The following is a 24795-nucleotide window of genomic DNA, read 5'->3' on the forward strand; positions in this document are numbered from 1 at the left end:
TCAGGGCTAGAATTATGAGTTTTTATTTTCATAACCACAGTCTTGGGGGAGGATTAATGAGGAAACTTCCAATATACGACCAGGCATGCTAAATGAGTAAATCCAATCAAAAGATGAACCGGTCTGCCCAAGACAGTTTATATACCTACCATAAAATTAGGAGCAAGACTCACTAAATGCCAGTATAAATGCTACATTTATCAACTATCAGACAAAAGTTTTATTCTCACCTTGCAAGTTTGCATACTTATTTTAAAAATGTAGTTTTGTAAAAAGTTTGAGGTTATACAAAGTTTATAAATTAATCTGCAAACACATAGTGAATAAGAACTCTGAATTACATCAGGTGTAACTTACATGATTTCTGTTGAATTCACGGGCTGGGTCATAGGTGCACTTACCTCTAGGCATAAAGGTTGGGTCTCATTATTTTAGTGTCCATTTCCAACATTCATATAGATTTTCAAACTTGATTAAGTAGAATGCATTCAAACTGATGATGGAAAACTTACTACAAACTTATATACCAGAATCACAATTCCTGGACTTCCCAAATATTAGCATGCATCAGGATGACCTGAAAGGCTTCTTATGAGAGTGCTGGCCCCCAGAGCTAGTGTTCGATTCTTGGGTCTGGGGTACGACCAAGAATGTGTACCTCTTATAAGTTGACAAGTGATACTGTTGATCCAAGGACCAAACTTTGAGAACCATAGTAGTATACTAATGAGGCGATACCAAACCACTATGCCGTTTCAAAATTTCAAGTACTTTGTATAAATTTAAGAACTAGAGCTTGTAACTTTAGACATCAAGTTTTCATGCTGCAGGTGTTACCTGATCCACACTTATTGGTGGCCTGTACCAATTTTGGTTATAAAGCAACAACAAAAACTATAAATTAATATTTATTGCAAATTTGGCATCCTAGTATCTGATTGGCATAAAAATATATTTTTGAAAGGCTTATGGCCTACATAATATTCTCTTTAAAATAGCCTGAAAAATAGTGTTGTTGCACCAGCTGTGAAAAGACAGAACGGCATCCAGGAGCCTTAAAGGCACAGAAAAGGAAGCACTGAGTATTAAAAGAAGAAAGGAGCCTGAAACGTTATCCCTCTGGAAAAGCAGCACTGTGTCCTCCTTGCTGTCTCACAAGCACCTAGGGGGATTGAAGATGATTTGGTGGTCCTCAAGGCTCCCTTTTGCATAACAAAGCCCTAGAATGTCATTTTTAAACGTTTCCATGTAAGTTTCAATTAGTTTTTAACACAAACACACACAATACTTGAATCCATAAACATTTCATTAAACTAAAAAATACAGTGATAATTTTTAACCATGCCCTGGCAAATTTATACAATTAAATAAAAGTAAAGCCACCACAGGAGGACAATTCATCAGTATCCTCAACAAATACCTTCTGAAGAACAGAATTTTTACATGACTGTAACCACTCAAAATTCAGACCTCCCATCTGGCTATTTTTATCACTTCAAACTTCTAAAACTTAACTTCCCTTACTGTACTCATAGCTGAAGCTGAAAATGTTTCTCTAGAAACATCAGGAAGCTATTTCAACCCAGATACTTTTAGAATAACTAACCTTTATACTGCTTTACGTTAGTTTTAATGGGAATATAAGGAGTAAACAACAGCTTATTTATTAGTGGTTTACATACCTGCCAGAATGGCAAGAATGACTGTGACTCACAAGATAATACACTCAAGAACATTACACACTCCTTTTTGGTGGTTAAAACAATGCAGGTATAAAACAAAAAAGTGACTATTCCCATTAAAGTGACATCAAAAATTAGTTTTGAGAAGAAAGAGCATTCTCTAACTCCTGGATGCCAGGAAGCTGAGTGTTTCAGAAGCAAAAACGAAGAGAGCCCTAATCAAGAGTAAGGCCCCACCCCTCAGGGGTCACATAGTTGGTTCTGCTGTTCTTAACTAATTCATCATCTTACCACATCAAACAACTTAGCCTGTTCTTTACCCAGAATTAAATTAAGAGATATAATAACACTCTTCAGAAATGCAAACACCCTGAGATAGATCATTACCAGAATCTACACAAGAATTTGCTATTTAGGTATAGTGAATACAATTCATATTTAAAACCATTTCATAAAAATAACTGTCCCAAATCATCCAAGCTGCATTTTCTCCTATGATGATCACCAAAGCGATTTCTATCGTTAAGATTCTTCTTCATTGCTTGAATGTAGAAACTGCTTAGTAAAATTCTCCAGCTCATTTTTAAGTCGAACAGCTTTATTTCTAATTAAAAAAAACACGAACAAAACACCAAAATCATTAAGGTCAATTTAAAAATGCATTCCATTCAATCTTTAAAAGTAAAAAAAAACACACACAACAACACTAGCCAACTGCTGCTACATTTATCTGAACTCAGACTACACTATAAATACCCTTTTAAGAGTACTTATATGTGCTACTACAGCTGTGCAGTAAACACAGTCCAATGCTCAGGACTTAAAATAATTATTAAAAAGCAAAGAAAACGAAAGTCCTATCATCTTTCATGGGAGTCAAAGCCTAAGTGACGTAGTTATAACTGTCCTTGAATTTCCTTTAAGCATCAAGTACAGAATAAGTGGTTTTATATATGGACCATGGTATACCAAAAAAAATTTTTTTTAAATACTAGAATCGTATTTGATTGCCAACTGTCCATAAAAGGAGGAAAAAGGAACACAGATAAGCTCTTCCATTCTCATACTGTGCCAGAGCACACACACATACTTGAATGAGCTTCTCCCTTTCTTTTTATCTTGGTCTTGTTTTGTTGAGTGCACATGCCTGAGGTCATATAAGTTAGATGTATATATGAATTCTACTGTATATTTCTTCGAACCACTCTCCTGAAAAACTAGGTAAGTTAAGTTCTATCTCAATGGCTGAGCCTGATCCAGTAACAATAGAGATTCCAATTATCTATAATAATAAAAGCGTAACATGCTAATTAGACCAGATGTCCTTCCGAAGAAGCTGGGGCTGCGAGGGAAGCCCAGGTCCCAGTTGCCAGAGGGAAGCTGTTACCAGCAGCCAGGGAAAGGAAGGCCTAGTCTTGCACAAATTTTGTGCATCGGGCCTCTAGTGATATATATATATATATATTTTTATTTTCCTCTTAGAAAAAGGATGAATTAGATAAAAAATATTCATACTTATTCAGATCAGTCCAGCCAAAATCAGAAAAGTACATAAGTGCCAATTATCTGTTTTGTCATTTATGTTCTGCTATGACAAGATGAAACTATTTAAAAACCTCCCTAGGTTAAAAAACAAAAAAACTTCTGCATATAGTTTTACCAACTTTGAAAGGTTGTCTTTGGGAAGATCTAACTTGAAATGGGAGCAATGGAGCACTTGGGTGTGACTGGTTGTGAGAAAGGAGGCTGGGGCCTAAGGGATAGGCAGTCATCTTCTCTGGAGTCTGAGACTGAGGTGCACCGAGAGTGTGCCTACTGTCAGATTGGGACACCATGGAGAGACATGACCACACGTGCTTTAAATAGACGTCTCAAAATTCAGGACACAAAGACAGCCTCTCCAATTTGCAGACATTACAGACGGCTCTTATATGGGCAATTGTATGTAGTAAGTACCCAGGTAAGTAGCAGCAGGGACTAAATGATGCTTAATGATTCCCTCAGACTCATACGTAAACCAGCAAATGGGTAATGAAGTGGAAAGTTAACTGCCAAGAAGTAGAGACCACATGATGAAACTTGATTTAGACCCCTGAAGAATCCATGATAAACCATATTAAACAAGAATTCCACATTATACTACGTGGTGTTTTGTGTTTTTTTTTTTACTTTTATAGCCTTGAATTAAATATTCCCCAGTGAAAATGGAAGTTTTGAGTCTTGGAGATATAGGACTAAAAAGTGATACTTTTAATTACAGAACTTGTACTCTCAAAAGGGACTAATATAGTTTAACAGAGAGTTTGAACTTGACATCTAAAAGCATCCATTTACATCAGATGTTTCTTCTTGTTGAAATTAGCATTCATTGAAATTTTCAAACTATGGAACATTATAATTTAAGCCATCAGAAAGCTAAAGTTTTAATATAATCACTAGTGATTTACATAATTATATTTTGGTAATGAGACTAATAAATGTTCATATTATTGAGAAAAAATGCTTTAAGTACCTTAAAAGCTTTGAATTGTTTTGTATTTCCTCCAATTGATCTATCTCTTTGGAAAATCTAGCAATTTCTTCTTCCAGATGTTTTTGTGTAATATCAACTTGTTGGCAAAGGCGAGCAAAAGTGGTTGCCATTTCCCTTAAAATAAAAAACAATTTTATCAGCTATCACAAATGTCTTAAAATGAATGGGCTTTCAAAAGATTATATAAAAGATCACAAGTTTAAAATATTCTTAAAACATAAGGTATTAAAGAACAAAGTGCTAAGAATGGGATGAGGGAGACATGGAACTTGTAAGTTTAATATGACTGTGGGCCTAATTCCATCTGGCTTCAAGATCAATGCTCAACAGGCACTATTTCCTCTGCCATATGGTTGTAAACATGAACAAGCTATAAACAGGCAAACGATGGGTATATTTCTTCAGAAGCACAGTAAACCTTACTCACCTCCTACCATAAAAATAATTACTGAGAACAGAAAAGAAAATTTCATTAATCCTATAACTTATGAAAAATACTTTAAATCATAACATTTAACAATGTTTCCAGAATCAAAGGGCATTACTTCTTTTGTGTGCTAGTTCATATGTTATATTTTGTAACTAGGAACATGTCTAGCAGGTGTATATTTCTGGAATATCATTAACTGTCTTACTCGTTTTTCTCTGCCAATTATTCTCCTGTACATCTTTCCCATTCCATGGTCTTTAATTATCAATATTGGACAAATGAAGCATCTTTCATTATTTTAATGTTTCATTAAATTAATATACAGCTAGTATTACTTTGAGTAATTAGTTAAGGTTATCTCCATTACAGTGTGACATCCTCTAGGGAAAGTTATCTTTAACTTTTTATTTCCTATAACGTTTAGCAGTTATTGTCACATGGCAGACAATAAATATTTGACCATCAGTTGAATGGAAAGCTTTATTAACTTTGTTTTTATGTGAACCTCAGCTGATTTCTGTTGGCGGTCCAGATATATTCAATAGAAGATCTTCCTTAATATAAAATTAAAACTATTATATATGCCCTGGTTGGTTTTGCTCAGTGGTTGCAGACTGAAGGTCCTGGGCTTGATTCCCGTCAAGGGCATGAAACTCGGTTGTAGGCTAGATCCATGGCCTGGATTGGGGTGCATTCGGGAGGCAACCAATCGATATGTCTCTCTCACATCGATGTTTCTCTCTCTCTCTCTCCTCCTCCCTTCTACCCTGCCTAAAAATCAAAGGGAAAAAATATCCTCAGGTGAGGAATAAAAAAAAACAAAAACAAAAAACAAATTAAAAAAACCCTATTATATAAAATAGGAGTTCAATAACTATTTGGTAAATGAATGAACGAATTCAGTGGTCTCAAATCCATGCCCTCGTCTCCATTCTCTATAGCTCTGTCAAGTACAGGCTTTCATCTTGTATCTGAAACAGTAAAATCTACCTGCAAATTCTTGTCTCCTTAATTTAAACCATTCTATACACACCACACCACTGCAAAGCTATTTGTCCTGGAGCTAAATATTAATGATATCACTCCCAGGATTTCTAATTATCCAGACTCCTGTCCCCATCCCCATATATACATTTCTCACTGAAACTCTGTTTCTGAACACATTCCTTTTCCTCTACCCTCTTGCCTTTGGTTTGGGCTGTTTTCTCTGCCTATATCTTCCCATTCTGCACATTCTACCCCTCCTCTAGGAAATCTATTTTGATCCACTACCCTTCATGATTTCAGATTCTAGTGCCTCACATTAAGAAGCTCTCATATTACTTATCACTTTTCACTTTTATTATAATGATGTACATTATGTCTTTTATTAAGTTGTAATCATGAACTTTTTAATTCATCTCTCAGTAGTATCCAAATGCAGAATATTATGCACTGACTTAATTGGAATTCTACGTATTTTTACTAAATCAATGAAATATTTATGATACATAAAAGAAGACACTCAATGGACCCAGGTATTTATTATGTTAACAACAAATGGGTTCACATTGTAATCTTTGCACTATACTCTTTTTTAAACTTTTTTATTTTATTGATTTTTTACAGAGAGGAAGGGAGAGGGATAGAGAATTAGAAACATTGATAAGAGAGAAAAATCGATCACCTGCCTCCTGCACACCCCATACTGGGGATGTGCCTGCAACTAAGGTACATGCCCTTGGTACATGTCCTTGTCCGGAACTGAACCTGGGACCCTTCAGTCGGCAGGCCAACACTCTACCCACTGAACCAACCGGTTAGGGATGCACTATACTCTTATTTGTGCATTTTCTGCATGCATGACATACTTCAATATACGGCCCTTTTTTAAAGCTAAAGATGAATTATTTTTTTCTCATGAAGATGAATTTCTCAACTTACTGTTGTACTTGATGGCTGCAATTTGCACTTGTGAAGCTAACAATCATCTGTAGTTTCTCAGTTGCATAGTTCACAAACTGCTGCTTAAAAGCTCTCTCCTTGGCTCGGGTGGTCCAGGCCAGCCTTTCATAAAGATATAAAGCTCCATACATACTTAATGAAACAGATATGAGTTTCCAGCCTACAGTTTTCCAAATCTGTAAGATAAATTTACAGCTTACTTTGACAAAGAAAAACACTGCTGGGGAGATTGTACTCAAAGGAGATTGTACAATAGGTCTTGTGAGTCAGATCCATTTTTAAGAAATTTATATTCATTCTCTAAGAGAATCTAAAGTTATCAGAAATCAAACAAGCTGAAAAAGGAGTTAGCACATAAATATCAGGCAAGAAGTTTGATAACCTGCTAGACATTTGGTGAGATGATTCAATATATCTTGGAAAAGGAGGTTATTTCTTTTAGGTTAGAGGTTTCAAAAACCAAAACATGTAAATTGATGCTGTTAATGATATGAAAAAAATTTTTTTTTAACATGTAAGAACTACTACTAAGAAGTAATCGTTAATACTTTAAGGCAGATCCCTTTGCTATTTAGATAAGATTAGATATGGGACCTGGATCATTCTTGTTACTCCATGGACAAATACCATTTCTTTGTGTACTGTGATGGAAAAATAGTTGGAAAGCATTGTTCATTGTTCAAGGACCAACTAGTTGGTGGTATTTCTTTCCTAAAGATGCATTTTTAAAAAATGTATATTGTGGTAATAATTTCACTATACATATATTTATCAAATCATTATGCTATACACCTAACACTAACACAATGTAAGTGTCAATTATATTTCAATTAAAAAATTTAAGATGAGGCTTGTGAAACTCTTCTTAATTCACTAACTTTAACCTACACCTTTTGATGTCATTTTATACATCCTGAGAACAGAAATATACCTTTCTCTTTGTGATATAACAGAAAGCTTTGTAAAATTTCAATTTTCATTATAATAAAAAGTATTTCTTACCACTCCTCCAACAACAATGATGCCCATAGACGTTCTGGATGTCAGAGAAGCTAATGCTGTTATTAAGGAAACCATGATTTCTTCCTGTGATGCATTATCTGGTGTTGCTGGATTGGTGGGAGTAGAGGCTAAAGATCTGGGGAGCTAAAAACATTGGGTGAAAGGATTATAATTAAACAACTATAAATGGAATGAAGTTTACTATATTATATTGCATTTCTTTTAAAATTATAGTAGTAAATCAATGAAAAGAACAACTTTAGTTAATGAGTTTACCGTAAATACATGAAGAAAATAAGTGATCTGAAACTTATTTCGATGACATAATTTTCTATGACTTACTGTAAAGAATAATGAATTTCATATTATACAATGAGTTTACCTATAACAGCAGACCCTCAAATGAAAGCCCTGGCCAGTTTGCTGCAGTGGATAGAGTGTCGGCCTGCGGACTGAAGGTTTCGGGATTCAATCTGGTCAAGGCACAAACCTCAGTTGTAGGGTTCAATTCCAGTTGGGGTACATATAGGAGGCAGCCAATCGATGTCTCTCACATCAATGCTTCTATCTCTCTGTTTCCACCCCCCCCCCCCCCCCCCCCCCGCTGTCTCTAAAAATCAATGGAAAAATATCCTCGGTAAGGATTATAAAAAAAAATAATAATAAAAATAATCACAAGAGCCCTGGCCAAGTGGCTCAGTTGGTTGGAGCATTGTCCTATTCACCAAAAGACTGCAGGTTTGATCCCTGGTCTGGGTGCTTACAGGAGGCAACAAATCACATTGATATTCTCTCTCTCCCCACCCCCAACCCCTTTCTCTCTTCCATTGAATAAACCCTATGTTTCCTCACCTGAGGAAATAAATATACCTCAGGTGAGGATTAAGAAAATAAATTTAAAAAAATACATTATAAGAAAGTTCAAAGATAAGCCACAGATTAGAAGAGCATATTTAGAAACCATATATCTGATAAAGGACCTGTATCTAGAATAAATAAAGAACTCCTAGAAGTCAATTAGAAGCCAAATAACCTGATTAAAAATTAGGCAAGTGATTTGAATAGACATTTTATAAAGCAAGATACATGAATGGCTAAAAGCACATGAAAAGATGTTCAAAATCAATATAATCAAAACTATAATGAGATAGCACTTTACATACTCTAGGAATAAAAAAGACAGATAATAACAAGTCTGGATGAGAATGTTGAGAAACAGAACCTTAACATGCTGTTGGTGGGAATGTAAAATGCAGCCACTTTGGAAACATTTGGCAGTTCTTCAGAAAGTTAAACATATTTTGCCCTCAGTATAGCAATTTCACTACTAGGTATACACTCAAGAGAAGTGAAAACTGATGTCTACATAAAGAAAGAACAAGAGTGCCTTGGCCAGTGGGATTAGAGCATTGACCTGCTTACTGAAGGGTCGAGGGTTTGATTCCCAGTCAAGGACAAGTATCTGGTTGCAGTTTGATCCCTGGCCTGGGTTAGGGCAAGTGTGGGAGGCAACCGATCTCTCGCTCGCTCTCTCTCTCTCTCTCTCTCTCTCTCTCTCTCTTTCTCTCTCCCCCCAATCCTTCCCTAACTCTTTTCCACTCTCTCTAAAAATCAGTGGAAAAAATATCCTCAGGTGAGGATTAACTAAAATAAAAACCTCCACAAAAACAAAACACAAAATAAAAGGAGAATCTCAACTGGTAGAATCATAGTCACATTCCTGTGTAGCAGTACAGCAATAAACACCTGATAAAAAGACTACCCCAAACAGTAAAAACAAAACAAAAAAATCTGTACCTGAAAGACAGGCTCAGATAATCCTAGAAGCACCCTCTGTGCATTGGTAGGACCCAAGAAACGATGGACAAGGGAAGACCAGCCCAAGGAAAAACGAAATACAATATCCTCTTGAAAGTCTGAACATAACATGTGGCAATTTAGGTCATAGCTGAGATCAAATTTCTTGCAAGGAACCAGTGTATGTAGTTTATTCTGTATATCAGAAGGAAGTAATGGTTTCAAATTTTCTAGAAAGAACAAAAGTAGGACAATTATTTTAAAAAACAATAGTAAATAAAGTTTTACATTTTGTAAAATATCTAAAGGAAAATAAATCCTTTACCAACAAAATAAAGAACTTGTAGACATAAATATTACCAATAATTTCTTGCTGGGATTGAAGCATTGAAGTGTTGACTTCACTGGTGCACCGATCAGCCAAATTTCTTCCCATACCATCTTCTATGTGCTTATTTAACTCCTGTTAAAAACAGTAAGTGTCCACATTATTTTTTCTCTAAAATACAAGCAGTTTTATAAAAACATTAGATATTTACTAAGTGCTAAAATGATCTCATTCTAAGAGGATAACTTTTCTGTATACTTTATATACTATACAAGGTAGTTTACATTTATTACAAGAGTTCACAGGAGATGTTAACAGTCAATTGAGTACTGACTGCCATAAAGACACCAAAATAGACAAACCACTACATAAGGGTGTAGAATAAGGTGAGGGAACTATATGTATAGCTTTAACTACAATTTAACTTACACTTTTATATACTTTCAATACACTTGGAGTAGGATGAAACTCAGAACAAAATTCATCAACCAAAACAGAAAGTCGACAAATTTCATCTGTCATTGCACATGAAACCTGAAAATATGGGGAAAAAAATCAGAGTAAAAAAATTAAACAAGGTCATTAACCATTCAAAAACCAAACTGAAAAAAACTCCACAAAATGTTCCTTTAAGGCAAAAGGGATAACATTTTTAGCATTATCAAAAATATTTCCATTCCCAGTTTAGTCATAAAATTACTTTAACCCACCTTTTTTGCCACCTCCTCTGTAACCTCCCTGATTTTCTTCTTAACATCCAGTGTCAAAAGGTTCATCTGATTTCGGATAAAGTCCAGTCTATCAATGTGGTCTTCCCTTTCTTCCATTGAATAAACCCTATTATAGTATGAAGAGTAATTAATAATCAGGATATTAAAGTCTCAAAGCAATTAAGCAAGGGCACTCAATTATGTAATGAACCATCTGTTAGCATGATAAAAGAAAAAAATCTCATATTCTAACATTGAAAAGGATTCAAACTATATTTCACTTATATTTTATAGATGATTGTATATAAACTACTTTGTTTCTCTGCCTATGTGTCACCTGAGTCCCACCAAAGGATTAGTAAGAATTCTAAGTCTCCAAACACTTCATATATATATATGAATAGAACTGAATACTGACTTTATATAACAAATAAGGGCCAGCTAATGGCATCCTGTAAGCCAAATCCAGCAGTTTTCTTGGAATATAGTTATGCTTATTCATGTACCTATTACCTAAATGCCTGCTTTTGCTCTAAAACTGTAGAATTGAGTAGTTGCAAGAGATGGTATGGCCCACAAAGCCTAGAATATTTTTTCTCTGGCCTCCATAGAAAACTTGCCAACCTGTAGATGATGCAGGGAAAAAAGACCTGAGATCTTTTTAAGATCGTCTTTAACAAGAGTTTCTGAGGCATTATGATTATACAAACCATCCTCAATCACATATTCTTTGTGCCACATTTGTTCAATGTCCTATATTTTTAAAAAATTAGTAAGGTCAATCCAGCGGACTGACTACTTTGGCAACTATAATAAAGCTACTGAGCTGAAAGGGACATAAAGGGCAATATAATCTCATTCTACAGAAAAGTGCACAGAGCCTGAGATAAGATTCTGGGGTTCTCACCCTTTTGTTTTATATATTGGAAATTCTCTAATTTTTTAGATAATACATTCCTGCAAATGTGTCAAAATTACACAATAGATTTAGACATGAGAGGAGTTGTTCCTAGCAACATCAAATACATTTAAAATTCCCAATTATATGACATCTTGGACTTAATCTTTAATGCTTTATGTCTTTCTTTTGATTGGCCTAAACTAAAGGTTCAATTGAGACTTACCATCATTATATCTGTCAAACTAATCACATCCTGATCATTGTTTCAAGTGATCAAGGTTGTGACAACTACCTTTCTCTTTTATAGCTCTGCCATTTTAATTTTTATAAAGTAATAAATGGAATAAAATCGTGCAGTACAGTGTGACATAGAGAGTAGTGCTTACCAAACTGACTTTCTGGCTGGCAGATAATATTACCTTGTTTGTTTGCCAACTGATAAAAAACAACCACTGGCATAAAAAAGTGATTTTAAGGAATCGACGTATGAATATATAAAAGATGGATCATGCTTTGAATATAAAATAAGAGGGTCACCTGCTTTGCACTTCTTTAAGAAATTTAGCTTGAAGAAATAATTCTTCCACTGCTTTACAGATATTTTAAAGCCACTAAACATTTTAAAACCACAAGCCATACACAATGCTGAACTCCAGGAAATGCAAATGATGTGTACAACAAATAAACAGAATATTTACATTTAATATTCATTTAAAAACATGCAAGTAGACACCAGATAAACTCACAAGGTTGATTTTCATAGGAAAAGTATTTATAATGTAACAATTTCAAATCCTAGTTTAAGGAACTCATCTTGATACAAAAACACACATTTATTTTGCAATAAATGCATTCATACCTTTTCTCTGCTGCTGCCACGTTTATTGAATCCATTATGTCTTGCACAGTATCTAATATCTGTTTAGCTCTGATAGTGTGCTGTTCAAACTTTGTTTTCACTGCTGACTGCGAGATACACTCCTGCGAGGGGCCCAAGCCATACACATTACTGTAATTCCATCCCAACATTTTTAGGAATTGAAACACAAAAACTTGCTGTTTATAACTTTAACCAAAACAGAAATTAGAATAGAAAATAAATACATGATAAACACAACTTAAAATTACAAAGGTTAAAAAAATTACAAAGATGCAAAAGTAAAAAGCGCTTTCAAACAGCAAGTTCAAATCTTTGTGTTAACTTTACACAGTAATGTGCAATGGTTTTTACTACATTATTTTTCAAAATAAATAAATAACAGGGTCAAAAATAAAAATTTTATGTTAAAAAAGGTTTTGCTTTTATAATACTATTTTTATTTGTATTGCCTTTAATCTACTTCTAGTCTAGATTTTTCTCATACTTGCAATAGGCATCCTAATAAAGTTACTGAGTTATAAATTAGAATTCTACTGTATTAAAAAAATTTAGTTATTAAGGTTATTATAAAGGACTTTTGCAGATGAAAACTTGCACAATTTGAAAAATACTCTTTAACAATAACCTAAGTAATATTTTAAATTGTATATAGAAAAAAATAGCAACTATTTCAAAGATAATCTTCCTATTGTCATTGGTCTACAGTGTGTGCATATAGGTCCCAATGATGCCCTATCTCATTTGTTTTATTTTCAAGCTAAATACAGCTCACAACCTGTTAATAGTTGTACAAATCAGAGTTTCATGACCAGTGTCTATTTAAATAGAAGAAAATATATCAGAATGTATCACATATAGTAATGAATGTTTATTTTGTGAAATTTTAGTTTCAATTTTAATATATGTGCATACTACTTATTATTTAAAATATTTATAGTGATTCATCATTGAATGTTTGCAAAATCATTAAATTAAAATCAGGCTTTCATGTTTACTTCACAGAACATAACACTTGAAAACAACTTCAAGTATTTACAGAAGAATACTATCTGGACTTGAAACAATCAAGAGATGTTCATCTGCCCTGACAGGGTGGCTCAGTTGGTTGGAGCGTCATCCCATACACCAAAAGCTGGGGGGTTTGATTCCAGGTCAGGGCACATATTTAGGTTGTGAGTTTGATCCCCAGTCAGGGCATGTGCAGGAGACAACCAATTGATGTTTCTCTCTCTCTTTCCCTTCCTCTCTAAGATCAATCAACATATCCTTAGGTAAGGATTAAAAAAAAAGACATCATCTGGGTCACAACATTAATAACTACAATAGATGTTTTGGAGGCCATGTTTATTTTCTATGATGAATTTTTAAAAATTAGGCATATACCCCAACTTCAATATTTCTTTAAATTCATCTTTTTGAACCTCTTTGTATATGTATAACTAGTACAAAATTGTGATCATTACTTCCTAAAGTTATTACTATCCTTCCTTAAAATAAATAGCTTTTCAGGATTTATCCCTGGCCGGTGTGGTTCAGTTGGTTGGGTGTTGTCCCGTGCACCAAAAGGTTGCTAGTTTAATTCCTGGTCAGGGCACATGCCCGAGTTGTGGGCTCGATCCCCAGTATGGGATGTGCAGGAGGCAGCCGATCTCTAAAAATCAATTTAAAAAAAAAGCTTTCAGTTTTAAAAGGGTATCCACTTAATACTCTAGAGTTCTATATACAGGCTGGGGCAAAACTAGGTATACAGTTGTGAGTACACAAAACACAGAATTTATTCTTGTATTATTATTTGTTAATTATTATATTATTGTCCATACAAACAACTGTATAACTACTTTTGCCCCACCCTGTATATTATCTTGAAATCAGTATGATACATATTCATTTAATGTACTATTTATAACCTATGCTTTGCCTCCAGGTCTCTAAAATGGTTTTCTGTTCACTTCATTAAGGCAGAAAAGATGTAAAATCTCTTTTGCCACTTCAGTTGCCCTCTTCAGTATTTGAGGTACAGAATACAAAACAAAAATCATTTCTTTAGCTGTAAGCCCACAAGGGTAATTAATTTAACTACCAGTTCATACAGCTTTAACTCAGAAACGTTACTCTCTTCCATTGCATAGCCTCACTTTTGCTGGTGGTTAAGCTCACTTATACATCACTCCATATCACTAATCCAGAGGATATTGGTGGTAGAAAGTTCCAGCATTCCTGATCAGCAAGTACATGCCAAAGCAAAAACCACCAAGAACTATACAATATTAAACATTTAAAGTGTAAACTGCTTATTTTTAACAACCAAAACACGTTTTACTTTAAATAACTGTCATAAATTGCAAAATTAACCTCCACAAAAACAATAATAAAAGCATTAAAATATTTTAAAAAGGAAAAATGGTTAAAAGAAACTATGTTCCTCGATGAAGCAGATCTAGATATCAGCAATGAAGATTTCAATTTGTAGATAACAGCACAGTATTAGAGCTAGACTGGACAGGAAAGAAAAGATCTCCAAAAGTTATTAAGCAATATAAAAGTTACTTCTTGATTAAAAAATATACAATGATGAATAAGTATAAAGAAGAACATAGGAAATCTTCTTGTAATAAAAAGTATCCCACAATGGTGTTCCTACTGATCAGAAAAATATCAAGAGTCAACCTGCAAAAGAAATACTCTATTTTACTGAATTATTTTACTAATATGTTTTTGAATTTCATGAGAAATATATTTATCAGGAACTCTAATTTTCCAAAAAGTTTAAAAAACTACATCAAACCAACTTAAATTCCATCTTGTCAAGATATCATTAAACTGTTTTACAACTTATTAAAGATTTAGAACCAAAACAATAAGCATATCTCAAGATAGTTTTCTGATTTTCTAAAAACATCTAAATAAGCCTGCTAGTAAGTAATCATACACAGCTACACAGTAAATATTAATATTTACGTGTAATTAAAACATAAAACAAACTTGTCAAGACCTCCTTGATAACAGACCCCAAACACTCAATAACATATAGTCCTATTTACCACTCTCAACTTATTATTTTCAAATATTTTTAAATGAAAAGAAAGTTTAAGAATGAACATCAATATAATAGACCTTTTAAGTAAATATACAAACTATTAACATTCAACCTCATTTTTTTAGCCTTCCTTCTCTGGCTCTCCATACAGATATATAGTTATGTCTCTATATAGATATATACATACATACATATACATATATATATGCACATATACATACGTGTGTGTGTGTGTGTATTTCTGCTATAAACACACAGACACACAATTTCCTGAACAATATGACAGTTCACTGCAGCCACCACCTTATTACTAAATATATGAACATGTGTCTCCTACAGATCCATGAAAACAATTATTGTATTCAGAACATTTATCACTGGGACAATACTATTAATCTAACACAGAGTCCATTTTCAAATTTTACCAGTTATCCCAGGAATGTTCTTTACAACAAATTCAATGGTTCTCTCTCATCATTGATGTTTCTATCTCTCTCTCCCTCTCCCTTCCTCTCTAAAATCAATAATATATATATTTTTTAAAAAGAAAACATTATACTAGAATTAATGTTTATTTTCTTGATTTAATCAAGCTTTGTTTAACTTGGTACTCTATGTTTGTTCATTAATATTTAGCTTCTTTGAATCAAATTAATTTCAAAGAAGTCCATGACAAAGATCGGACTTCGATAAAAATGATGAATTTGGCACAGTTTTTCTTCTCACAAAAATCATTAGACTACAAAAGAAAGGGAAATTTTAAAAATGAAGACAAAATGTGTATAGAGGCTACAGTCTGTGATCACAATGCAAAGAAACCAATAAATTAATAAACAAAAGTTGGATAAAAAGAATAAAAAATCTGAATTTTAACTCCTGTATTAAATAGGATATTCCAAAAACTACTAATGTCAAATAAATAATGAAGACTAAACTGGATACTGAAACCCATGGAATACGTCCAAAGTTACACTCACAGAGAAATTCATAGCCCTGAATTCTTTCTTAAAGCACAAAAAGCAGAGCACACTTTCCCCGACTGGAGCTGAAACACCAAAGACATCTCCGGGAGCAGAACAGCGGAGGAGACCAGCGCAGGCTGGTTCAGACTATTGTGGAGCTGCCTCGCTGAACAGGGTCCTGGCCTCAGGGACCTGCCCTGGGCAGCCTCACAGCGCCTTTGTAGCACTACCGAGCTGTTCCACAGCAGTGCTGTTTTCACAACCATGCTGTATTACCATTGAGCCGTTTGCACTAAATAAAGTTTCCTTCTTCAAAAATACAAAAAGCAAAAAATAATGCCACTTAAAATGCTTTGGACACACAGACAAAATTTTTGGCCCATCTGGTTATTTCTGTAGATAAATTCAAACAATTTCTATCTGATTCTAGTTTCTATACTAGTTTCAACTAAACAAAAGTTTCAAATTCTAAATCCTGACATTCTCCACAAGTTTAGTTTTTTCTGTATATAATTTTTAAATTTCCAAACAAAAAAAGTAAAGTGCCAATTTCCTCCTACAAATATTAAAAAGAATAGTTCCCAAGTCTGCCTGATTATTGCAATCAGCTGGAAAGCTTTGAATACATACAGATTCCTAGGTCCATCCTAGCTCCACTGGATCAGTTCCTGGAATAGGTCAGGAATCTGCAGATCTCTAAAGCGCCTCATGTTATTCTCAAGATCAGCCATGTTTGGGAACCAATGCTCTAAAATACATCTGTTATTCTTCTCATCTCCACCTCTTCAAGGAGCTATTTTGGGAGAGCAAAACTGTACCAGAAACCAGTATAAAAGAGGTATAAATGTATATTATTTGGTAGAAGTCAATGACAAACAGGGAAGGGAAAAGGATGGAAAGAAGGAAAAAGATAATAAATAAGGAAAGACAAGGGAAACATAACAATAGATCCTCTCCCCAATATTTTCCCTATGGATAAAAGAGTGAGAAGAGCATTAAATCTCTTATGAAAGCAAAGGGAAAGAAAATAGACAGCAATGGTCTTTCAATAACTGAGACTTCATGTATCCTATGGCCTAGTTTGAGAGAATATGTGCTGATATCCCAGGGGGTCTCTGAACAATTAGAGATCTTACCAAGAAAGCTGGTATTGGGTGTTCTTTCTTTAATACTTTTTCTTCATCCACCTAATCATCTTTCTCCCTCTCACCAAATTAAAGACAGGAGATAGTGAGCAAATATTTAATTCTGCCTACTACATTCAACATTAATGTCCTTATCATTAAGGCAGTTACTGTTTATAAGAAAGAATAATTACAGCAGATCATTCATGGGTGAGAATATGCAATTTAGGCAAAGCTAGATTAAATAGGGCTAAATAAGAGTTTAGATGTCTTTTAATATCTAAAAAACTATTCAGTCAAATGCAGGATAAGTTTTAATGTCTCTGAATAAAACATCTACACCAAGATATAAAGAAGTATCCTCCCTCCTCAATGTTGCATACACATCAGCTATTTTTGAGCTTCAGTGATTCCTAACAGATTCCTAAAGTACAGATCTTAATTATTTTTGTATTCATTCATGTGTTCAGGGCATTTGATATAAAATGTGGAGAATTAACAGGTGACAAGACAGTTTAGAAATATAACACACTTTCATCACATGGCATCAACTATGTTCTATCTTTCTATAAATACAGTGGTCCAAAGAAAAAAAAGATGATCTTCACTTTGCTCTATTATCCATTCCAACAGCAACTGCATTTGTTTAGTCTTACCCCAAATTAGAGACTAAGTTCAATATAAAGAAATTCCCTCAATTCACAACAAAAGAAATATTAGAAAGCAGCTTCTCATTTAAATGTAGATACGTAAGATTGTAAAAGAAATTAGAATCTTTAATTCTCAATTCTTACGAATCATCCATTTTGCAGGGACTTGCATTCTTCAAACTTCCCTTGTTTCACTTGCTGTGTAACTCTACTAAATAACAGTAAAATTATCAACAAAGATAAATAGTGAAAATATAATCACTCTCCATTCAATGATAGGGTTTTATATTAGCCAATACATTCACAAATTCCTACCTCAAAGATTCGTTCAAAATTCTGAAACTCCTGTAATCTTGCCTGAAATCCTTCAGCAAGTGCCCCACCTGTAACAGTTAGGTGAAGATTTAAAAACCATATAGTAAGGTAGGATTTCTGGCATGCCATTTTTATAATGGATACTATACTTGTATTTCAAAAGTAAGTCTATAATGAGTACATACCACCTTCTGGCATCCCCTGTGCTTTGTGCATTCTAGCACTAAGAACTTCCTTTGCGGAAACAAAGAAAATACGATTCCTTGCTTCTGAAGGATCCACAACTTTGAGTTCTTCCACCAAAAAATGTAGGCATCTTTCTGTGTGCTGTCTGCGTACCTAGAGCAAAACAGGGTATTAAAAGAATTCTAATAACTAAACAAATATAATTGCAATGGATAGCTACAGACTTAAACTCCATTTATAGTGGTATCATAGTTATAATTCCCATATACTTAACAAATTCAATTATACTTGTAATAATTAAAGTTTGATACTTGCTGATAGGAAATTTCTGTCTCTTCACTTAAATAATGATTCTTCCATTGAACAGTCAATTTAAAATTCTGATGGACCATCCAATACTACATAGTCATTAAAATATACTGTAGACCAATATTAGTACTTAATGGAATAGGAAGACATCCCTAATTCTGTATTAAAGATATACATGATTATACAACAACAAAATGAAGTGTATACATATATATGTTTATATTTATGTAAATTAATAAGTGACATGCAGGCCAACACCTACAAAAATGCGTGGCATTTTTACTTCTTCCTCATGCTTTTATATTCCACAATGCTGCTAGTAATATCTTTGAAACCAGGAAATTAGAGGTACAATAAATTTGCTACAATGAGTCTATTTTTGTTTTGAAGTCAGAACATATACAATATATTCCTCTTCTTAAAAACACTGGTAATCAAAATTGGGGAGAATGTATTAGCTAGGAATTAAGAATGCAATGTTAGGTTTAAGATTAACACTTGGGTATTAAAGTTAGGACTACGGGTTAGAATTAGGGCTTGGTACTAGCCTTTAGCATTATGGCTATGATAAAAAAAAAATCTCTATTTTAATACTTAATAAAACTAAGCTCATAGAAACTCACACCTGAAACCTATATGTTCATGTTGACCAATGTCAACCCAATAAATTTAATTAAAGAAAAATAAACAAACCACTCAATAAAAAAAAAAAAAGGTAAAAAACTTAAGCTACATAAGAATAGAGAAAAACCATCTATGGGTGATACTTCCTAATTCTCTGATGATTGAGTGAGACCCCAATTTGAAAGAGTGTGATTATAAAACAAGAGTTAATGCCCTGGCCAGTTTGGCTCAGTGGTTGAGTGTCGGCCCATGAGCTGAAGGGTTGAAGATTCGATTTCAGTCAAGGGCACATAACTTGGTTGTGGGCTTGATCACCACGTGCAGGAGGCAACCAATTGATGTGTCTCTCTCACATCGATGTTTCTCTGTCTCTACCCCTCCCTTCCACTCTCTCTGATAACCAATGGAAAAAATATTCTGGGGTGAAGATTAACAACAACAAAAAATTTAATACCAGAATGTAAAACTTCATATTAAGCAAAATTCTAATTTGGGGTGTGGGAAGAACAATGAAAGCAAATAATCTAACATATGAACTGTAATGGAATAGTGTAAATTTTCATTTTTTATGCATTTTATGTATCTTTTATGATAAACATATACCACTATTAATTAAAATAAGAAACAGTGTCAAGCAAATTAAATAGACATTATTTACAGACCAAATGCCAGATAGTCTATTCTTTTTATTTATTTATTTTAATCCTCACCGAGGACATGTTTATTGATTTTGAGAGAGAGGAGAAGGGAGGGAGGGAGGAAGAGAGGGAGTAGGAAAGAGAGAAACATCAATTTGTTGTTTTATTTATTTATGCATTCATTGTTTGATTCTTGTACATGCCCTGACTGGGGATCGAACCCACAATCTAGGTATGTGCCCTGACTGGGAACTGTACCCACAACCTTTCAGTGTACAAGACAACACTCCAACCAACTGAGCAACACTGGCCACTTCTTTTTAAAAAGAAGTTCTAAAATCACCAACATGACTAAAATACCACATGTTGATGGGGATATAAATCACCTGAAACCCTCAGTCACCTGGTGAGAGCATACACAGGTATAAGCATTTTCGAAAACTCTTGGGCTATGTTTGCCAGTAGCACATTTCACCAGTTGTGACAAAAATGTCTTCAGACATAGCCAAATATTCCCGGGGGTCAAAAATGCCCAACCCCTCACATTGATAACCACGGATATATATACCCAAAAGAAATATAAACCTATGAGTTACAAAAAGACATCTACACTAATAAAAGAGAAACATGGTAATTAGCGTACAACCACTACCCTTTTCATTGGCTAATCAGTGAGTATATGCAAATTAACTGTCAGCCAAGATGGCGGCCGGCAGCCATGCACTGAAGCAAGCAGGGAGGCTCTCTTGCTCCAGTGACTGCGGACTCCAACGTTCCCCGCCTAACTTGCCGGCCTCTCAGCTGCAACTCTAAGCAACTATGTACTATGTTGCAAATAAGAAGCTAAACAAAACCCCAGAAACCGGTTGTCAGTCAGCCCCGGACCGCAACATTGTATCGATGTTTTCAGCAGCGAGGCCTCAGAGCTAAAGCTGGCCCAGAATAAAAAAGAAAAAAGAAAACAAGGGCCGATTGGGAGCTTCAGTCACTCGCTTCAGGAAAACAGCCCTCAGCCCCTCACCCAGACTGGCCAGGCACCCCAGTGGGGACCCCCACCCTGATCCAGGACACCTTTCAGGGCAAACCAGCCGGCCCCCACCCGTGCACCAGGCCTCTATCCTATATAGTAAAAGGGTAATATGCCTCCCAGCACCGGGATCAGTGGAGCAGCGAGGCTCCCGGCACCGGGATCAGCGTGACGGGGCAGCGCCCAAACCCACCTGCGGCTCTGTGAGTGACAGGGGGCGGGGCCACAACCTCCCTATCCGCCCTGCTCTGTTCATGACAGAGGAAGGCACCCCAACCCCCTGATCAGTCATGCTCTGTGCCTGATAGGGGGAAGCTCCCCAATCCCCTGATTGCCCTGCAGCTCTGTGTTTGACAGGGTGCAGCGCACCAACCCCCTGATCGGCCCTGCTCTGTGTGTGACAGGGTGCGGTGCCCCAACCCCCCCTCACCCCCCCACAGGCCCTGCTCTGTGTGTGACAGGGTAGAGCCATAACCTCTCCATCGGCCCTGCCCCGAGTGTGACAGTGGCGGCGCCCCAACCCCCTGATCGGCCCTGCTCTGTGGGTGATAGAGGGTGGCGCCCCAACCCCCCTCCATGGGCCTTGCTCTGTGTGTGACGGGGTAGAGCCATAACCTCCCCATTGGCTCTGCCCTGAGTGTGACAGGGTGCAGTGCCCCAACCCCCTGATCCGCCCTGCTCTGTGTTTGACAGGGGGTGGTGCCCCAACTCCACTATCGGCCCTACTCTGTGAGTGACACGTGGGAGCTCCTCAACCCTCTGATTGGCCCTGCTCTGTGAGTGACAGGGGGGAGCTCCCCAACCCCCTGATGGACCCTGCTCTGTGTGTGACAGGGTATGGAGCCCCAACCCCCCTGATGGACCCTGCTCTGTGAGTGACAGGGGGCAGCGCCCCAATCCCCTGATTGGCCCTGCTCTGTGTGTGACAGGGGGCAGCGCCCCAACCTCCCAATCGGCCCTACCCTGAGCATGACTGAGGGTGGCATCACAACCTCCCGATCTGCCCTGCTCTGTGCATGATGGGGCGGCGCCCCAACTCCCTAATCGGCCCTGCTCTGAGCCCGACCAGGGGCTGCCCTTAGGGATTGGGCCTGCCCTCTGCCACCCGGGAGCAGGCCTAAGCCAGCAGGTCGTTATCTCCCGAGGGGTCCCAGACTGCGAGAGGGCACAGGCCGGGCTGGGGGACCCCCTCCCCCCCAGTGCACAAATTTTTGTGCACCGGGCCTCTAGTATATATATAAAAGAATATGCACAGTACCATTATCCATAGTAACTAAATACAGGTAATTTACCCATATGCCTATCACTAACAGAACGAATAAATCAAGTGTAGTTAATCACAGGATGAAATATATTATACAGTAGTGAGAATGCTTCTTAACTATGCACAACACTGTGACTGCATATCACAATGTTGAACAAAAGAAACCTGACACACAAAAGAAGATACAGTATGACTATTACATAAATTTGAACAACTGGAAAAATTAGTCTAGGGCAGTGGTTCTCAACCTTCCTAATGCCGCGACCCTTTAATACAGTTCCTCATGTTGTGGTGACCCCCAACCATAAAATTATTTTTGTTGCTATTTCATAACTGTAATTTTGCTACTGTTATGAATTGTAATGTAAATATCTGATATGCAGGATGTATTTTCATTGTTACAAACTGAACATAATTAAAGCATAGTGATTATTCACAAAACAGTATGTAATTATATATGTGTTTTCCGATGGTCTTAGGCGACCCCTGTGAAAGGGTCGTTTGACCCCCCCATGGGGTCACGACCCACTGGTTGGCGACCCACAGGTTGAGAACCGCTGGTCTAGGGTGTTAGAAGTCCAAGGTAATTATCCTTTGGAGGAAGAACAGAGGGTGAAAGGGAGGGAATAATGGAGTGCTGGGAATGTTCTGTTTCTTGATCTGGATCCTGACAAAGTTGTGCTAAATTTGTAAAATTTAACTGAGCCGGAATATGATTTGTACACTTTTCTATTATGTTATACTTCAATAAAAAATTAAAAGAAAAAGGAAGTTTCAAGATCTAAAATGATTACATAGTACTTTTATAACACAATTTTCCTTCCAGGTAGCTTAATAACATCTGTATCAAACACTGACTTCAGATTTCCTGTAATTATATTCTTTTAAGTGAGAGAATAGCTGCTTATGATGTGCTCTACTATAGGTATACAGTTCCCTACCATAACAACGTACATAAGTATATTTCAAGTATTAAGGGGAAAAAAACTTACATCTTCCATATATTCTGGCTCTGATGCAGAGGCGTCCCAACGATTATTCAGAATGAAAATGTTAGGCTTGGAAAGTCGCTCATTTACCTTGTGAAAAAACTGTTTTTCCTAAAAAACATCAAATGGCCAACAGTATGTTCACTTTTAAAAAGTATTTTTATATTTGTATTTATAATTAAGACTTTCTTGTATTCTAAAATTTGGAACCATTTAGACAACAGTGATTAACAGCCATTGATAAAGGATCCCAAAGCACTATAAGCATTAAACTTTTCAAAGATAAGGAAACTAAAACATAAGAAAGGGAAAAGCGAAGGTTTTCCTGATCCCGCCATTAGTCTTTTGAAATTCAATTAAACAAATACTTAAAAGGTATTGCTTGATTCGACAGTACAAATTTTCAAAAAGCTACAGCAAATCTTTTTTAAGCTTAAGACCCGTTTACAACACATCATAATAAACAAAAGAGAAAGGTATGTGCCAAAAATACTATAAATAAATGCTGGTACTATTCAAAGGAAGGAGACACCCTGTCTAGTTGAAATTATGAAAAGCTCCATAAAGAAGGAAGAGGCAATAAAGATGGGCTTGAAAGTACTGGTAACAGGGCTTTTTGAAATGAAGTTGGAAGAGGGGAAGAATATGGGGAAGGAACAGTATAAATGAAGGCATCGAAGTCAGAAGGCATATCAAAGTTTGTTTATCCAACACCCCAATAATGGAATTATTCTAACAGATTTTAAAGATTTATCCGTTTTTTATACCATCAGGTTATAAACGACTGTCAGTGTTGTCACAACAGCCTGGTCTATGTGACATAGATTAGGCTATTGGCCACTCAAACACTAATAACACTGCGACAAAACGAAGATCTTGCTGGAGGGGGGGGGGTGGTGGTGGTGGTGGTGGTGGTGGTGGTGTGTGGTGTAAGTCAGTATCCTAACAATGCTGGTGCCCATTCCTTCTGAAATTGGCAAATAACCACAGTAAAGGTCAACAACACACAAAAGATTCAGTAGAAGCTAGTGCCATCAAACCCTGGGAACACTCAAGACCAAAATAAGCCCTTTTAGTCCCATGGAGACATAATCCCCTTTGTTCACCCTTGATTTAGAAGTTCCTTCTAATCCAAGATTTGGATTTCCCTCACTTTTCAGAATTAAAAACAGACACCATTTCATTTCCTTCCACTAATTGTATATGATTAAAACCTACCGTGTTCATTAATGTTGATTCAGAGTTGGCAACCAAAACGAAGACATCAGCATCTAAGCAAAACTTATCAATCCAGCTATCCAGCTCTGTAGTGACATCTGTACCTGGACTAATGGAAATAAAATAAAAAATTATATAACATTTCTTAAAGACAATTTTTGTAACTTTTATAAATAGTTTAAAGTCTAAAGGACAGAATTTCTATCAGTCATCAGTATCAAACCCAGGAGATTTACATTACTTTT

The 24795-nt window shown here is 35.9% G+C and overlaps 1 protein-coding gene across 2 annotated transcripts in view; it reads right to left on the reverse strand.

Moving 5' to 3' along the window:
- Positions 1-24795, reverse strand: part of MFN1 (mitofusin 1) — a 35571-nt gene continuing 10776 nt past the window's right edge. For both annotated transcript variants that reach the window (XM_070406768.1, XM_070406769.1), the window contains exons 6-18: positions 24551-24659; positions 23336-23443; positions 18481-18634; positions 18296-18363; positions 12187-12308; positions 10427-10553; positions 10146-10250; positions 9749-9851; positions 9389-9618; positions 7592-7735; positions 6569-6765; positions 4195-4329; positions 1-2286 (exon numbers count right to left, since the gene is read on the reverse strand). In XM_070406768.1, coding sequence (XP_070262869.1) covers positions 2205-2286; positions 4195-4329; positions 6569-6765; positions 7592-7735; positions 9389-9618; positions 9749-9851; positions 10146-10250; positions 10427-10553; positions 12187-12308; positions 18296-18363; positions 18481-18634; positions 23336-23443; positions 24551-24659 — 1684 coding nt within the window. In that variant the 3' untranslated portion in view covers positions 1-2204. The remainder of the gene's footprint in view (positions 2287-4194; positions 4330-6568; positions 6766-7591; positions 7736-9388; positions 9619-9748; positions 9852-10145; positions 10251-10426; positions 10554-12186; positions 12309-18295; positions 18364-18480; positions 18635-23335; positions 23444-24550; positions 24660-24795) is intronic.

Source organism: Myotis yumanensis, unplaced genomic scaffold (assembly GCF_028538775.1).
Source record: "Myotis yumanensis isolate MYYU_CA2020_CCGP unplaced genomic scaffold, mMyoYum1.0.hap1 SCAF_2, whole genome shotgun sequence".
Lineage (NCBI taxonomy): Eukaryota > Metazoa > Chordata > Mammalia > Chiroptera > Vespertilionidae > Myotis > Myotis yumanensis.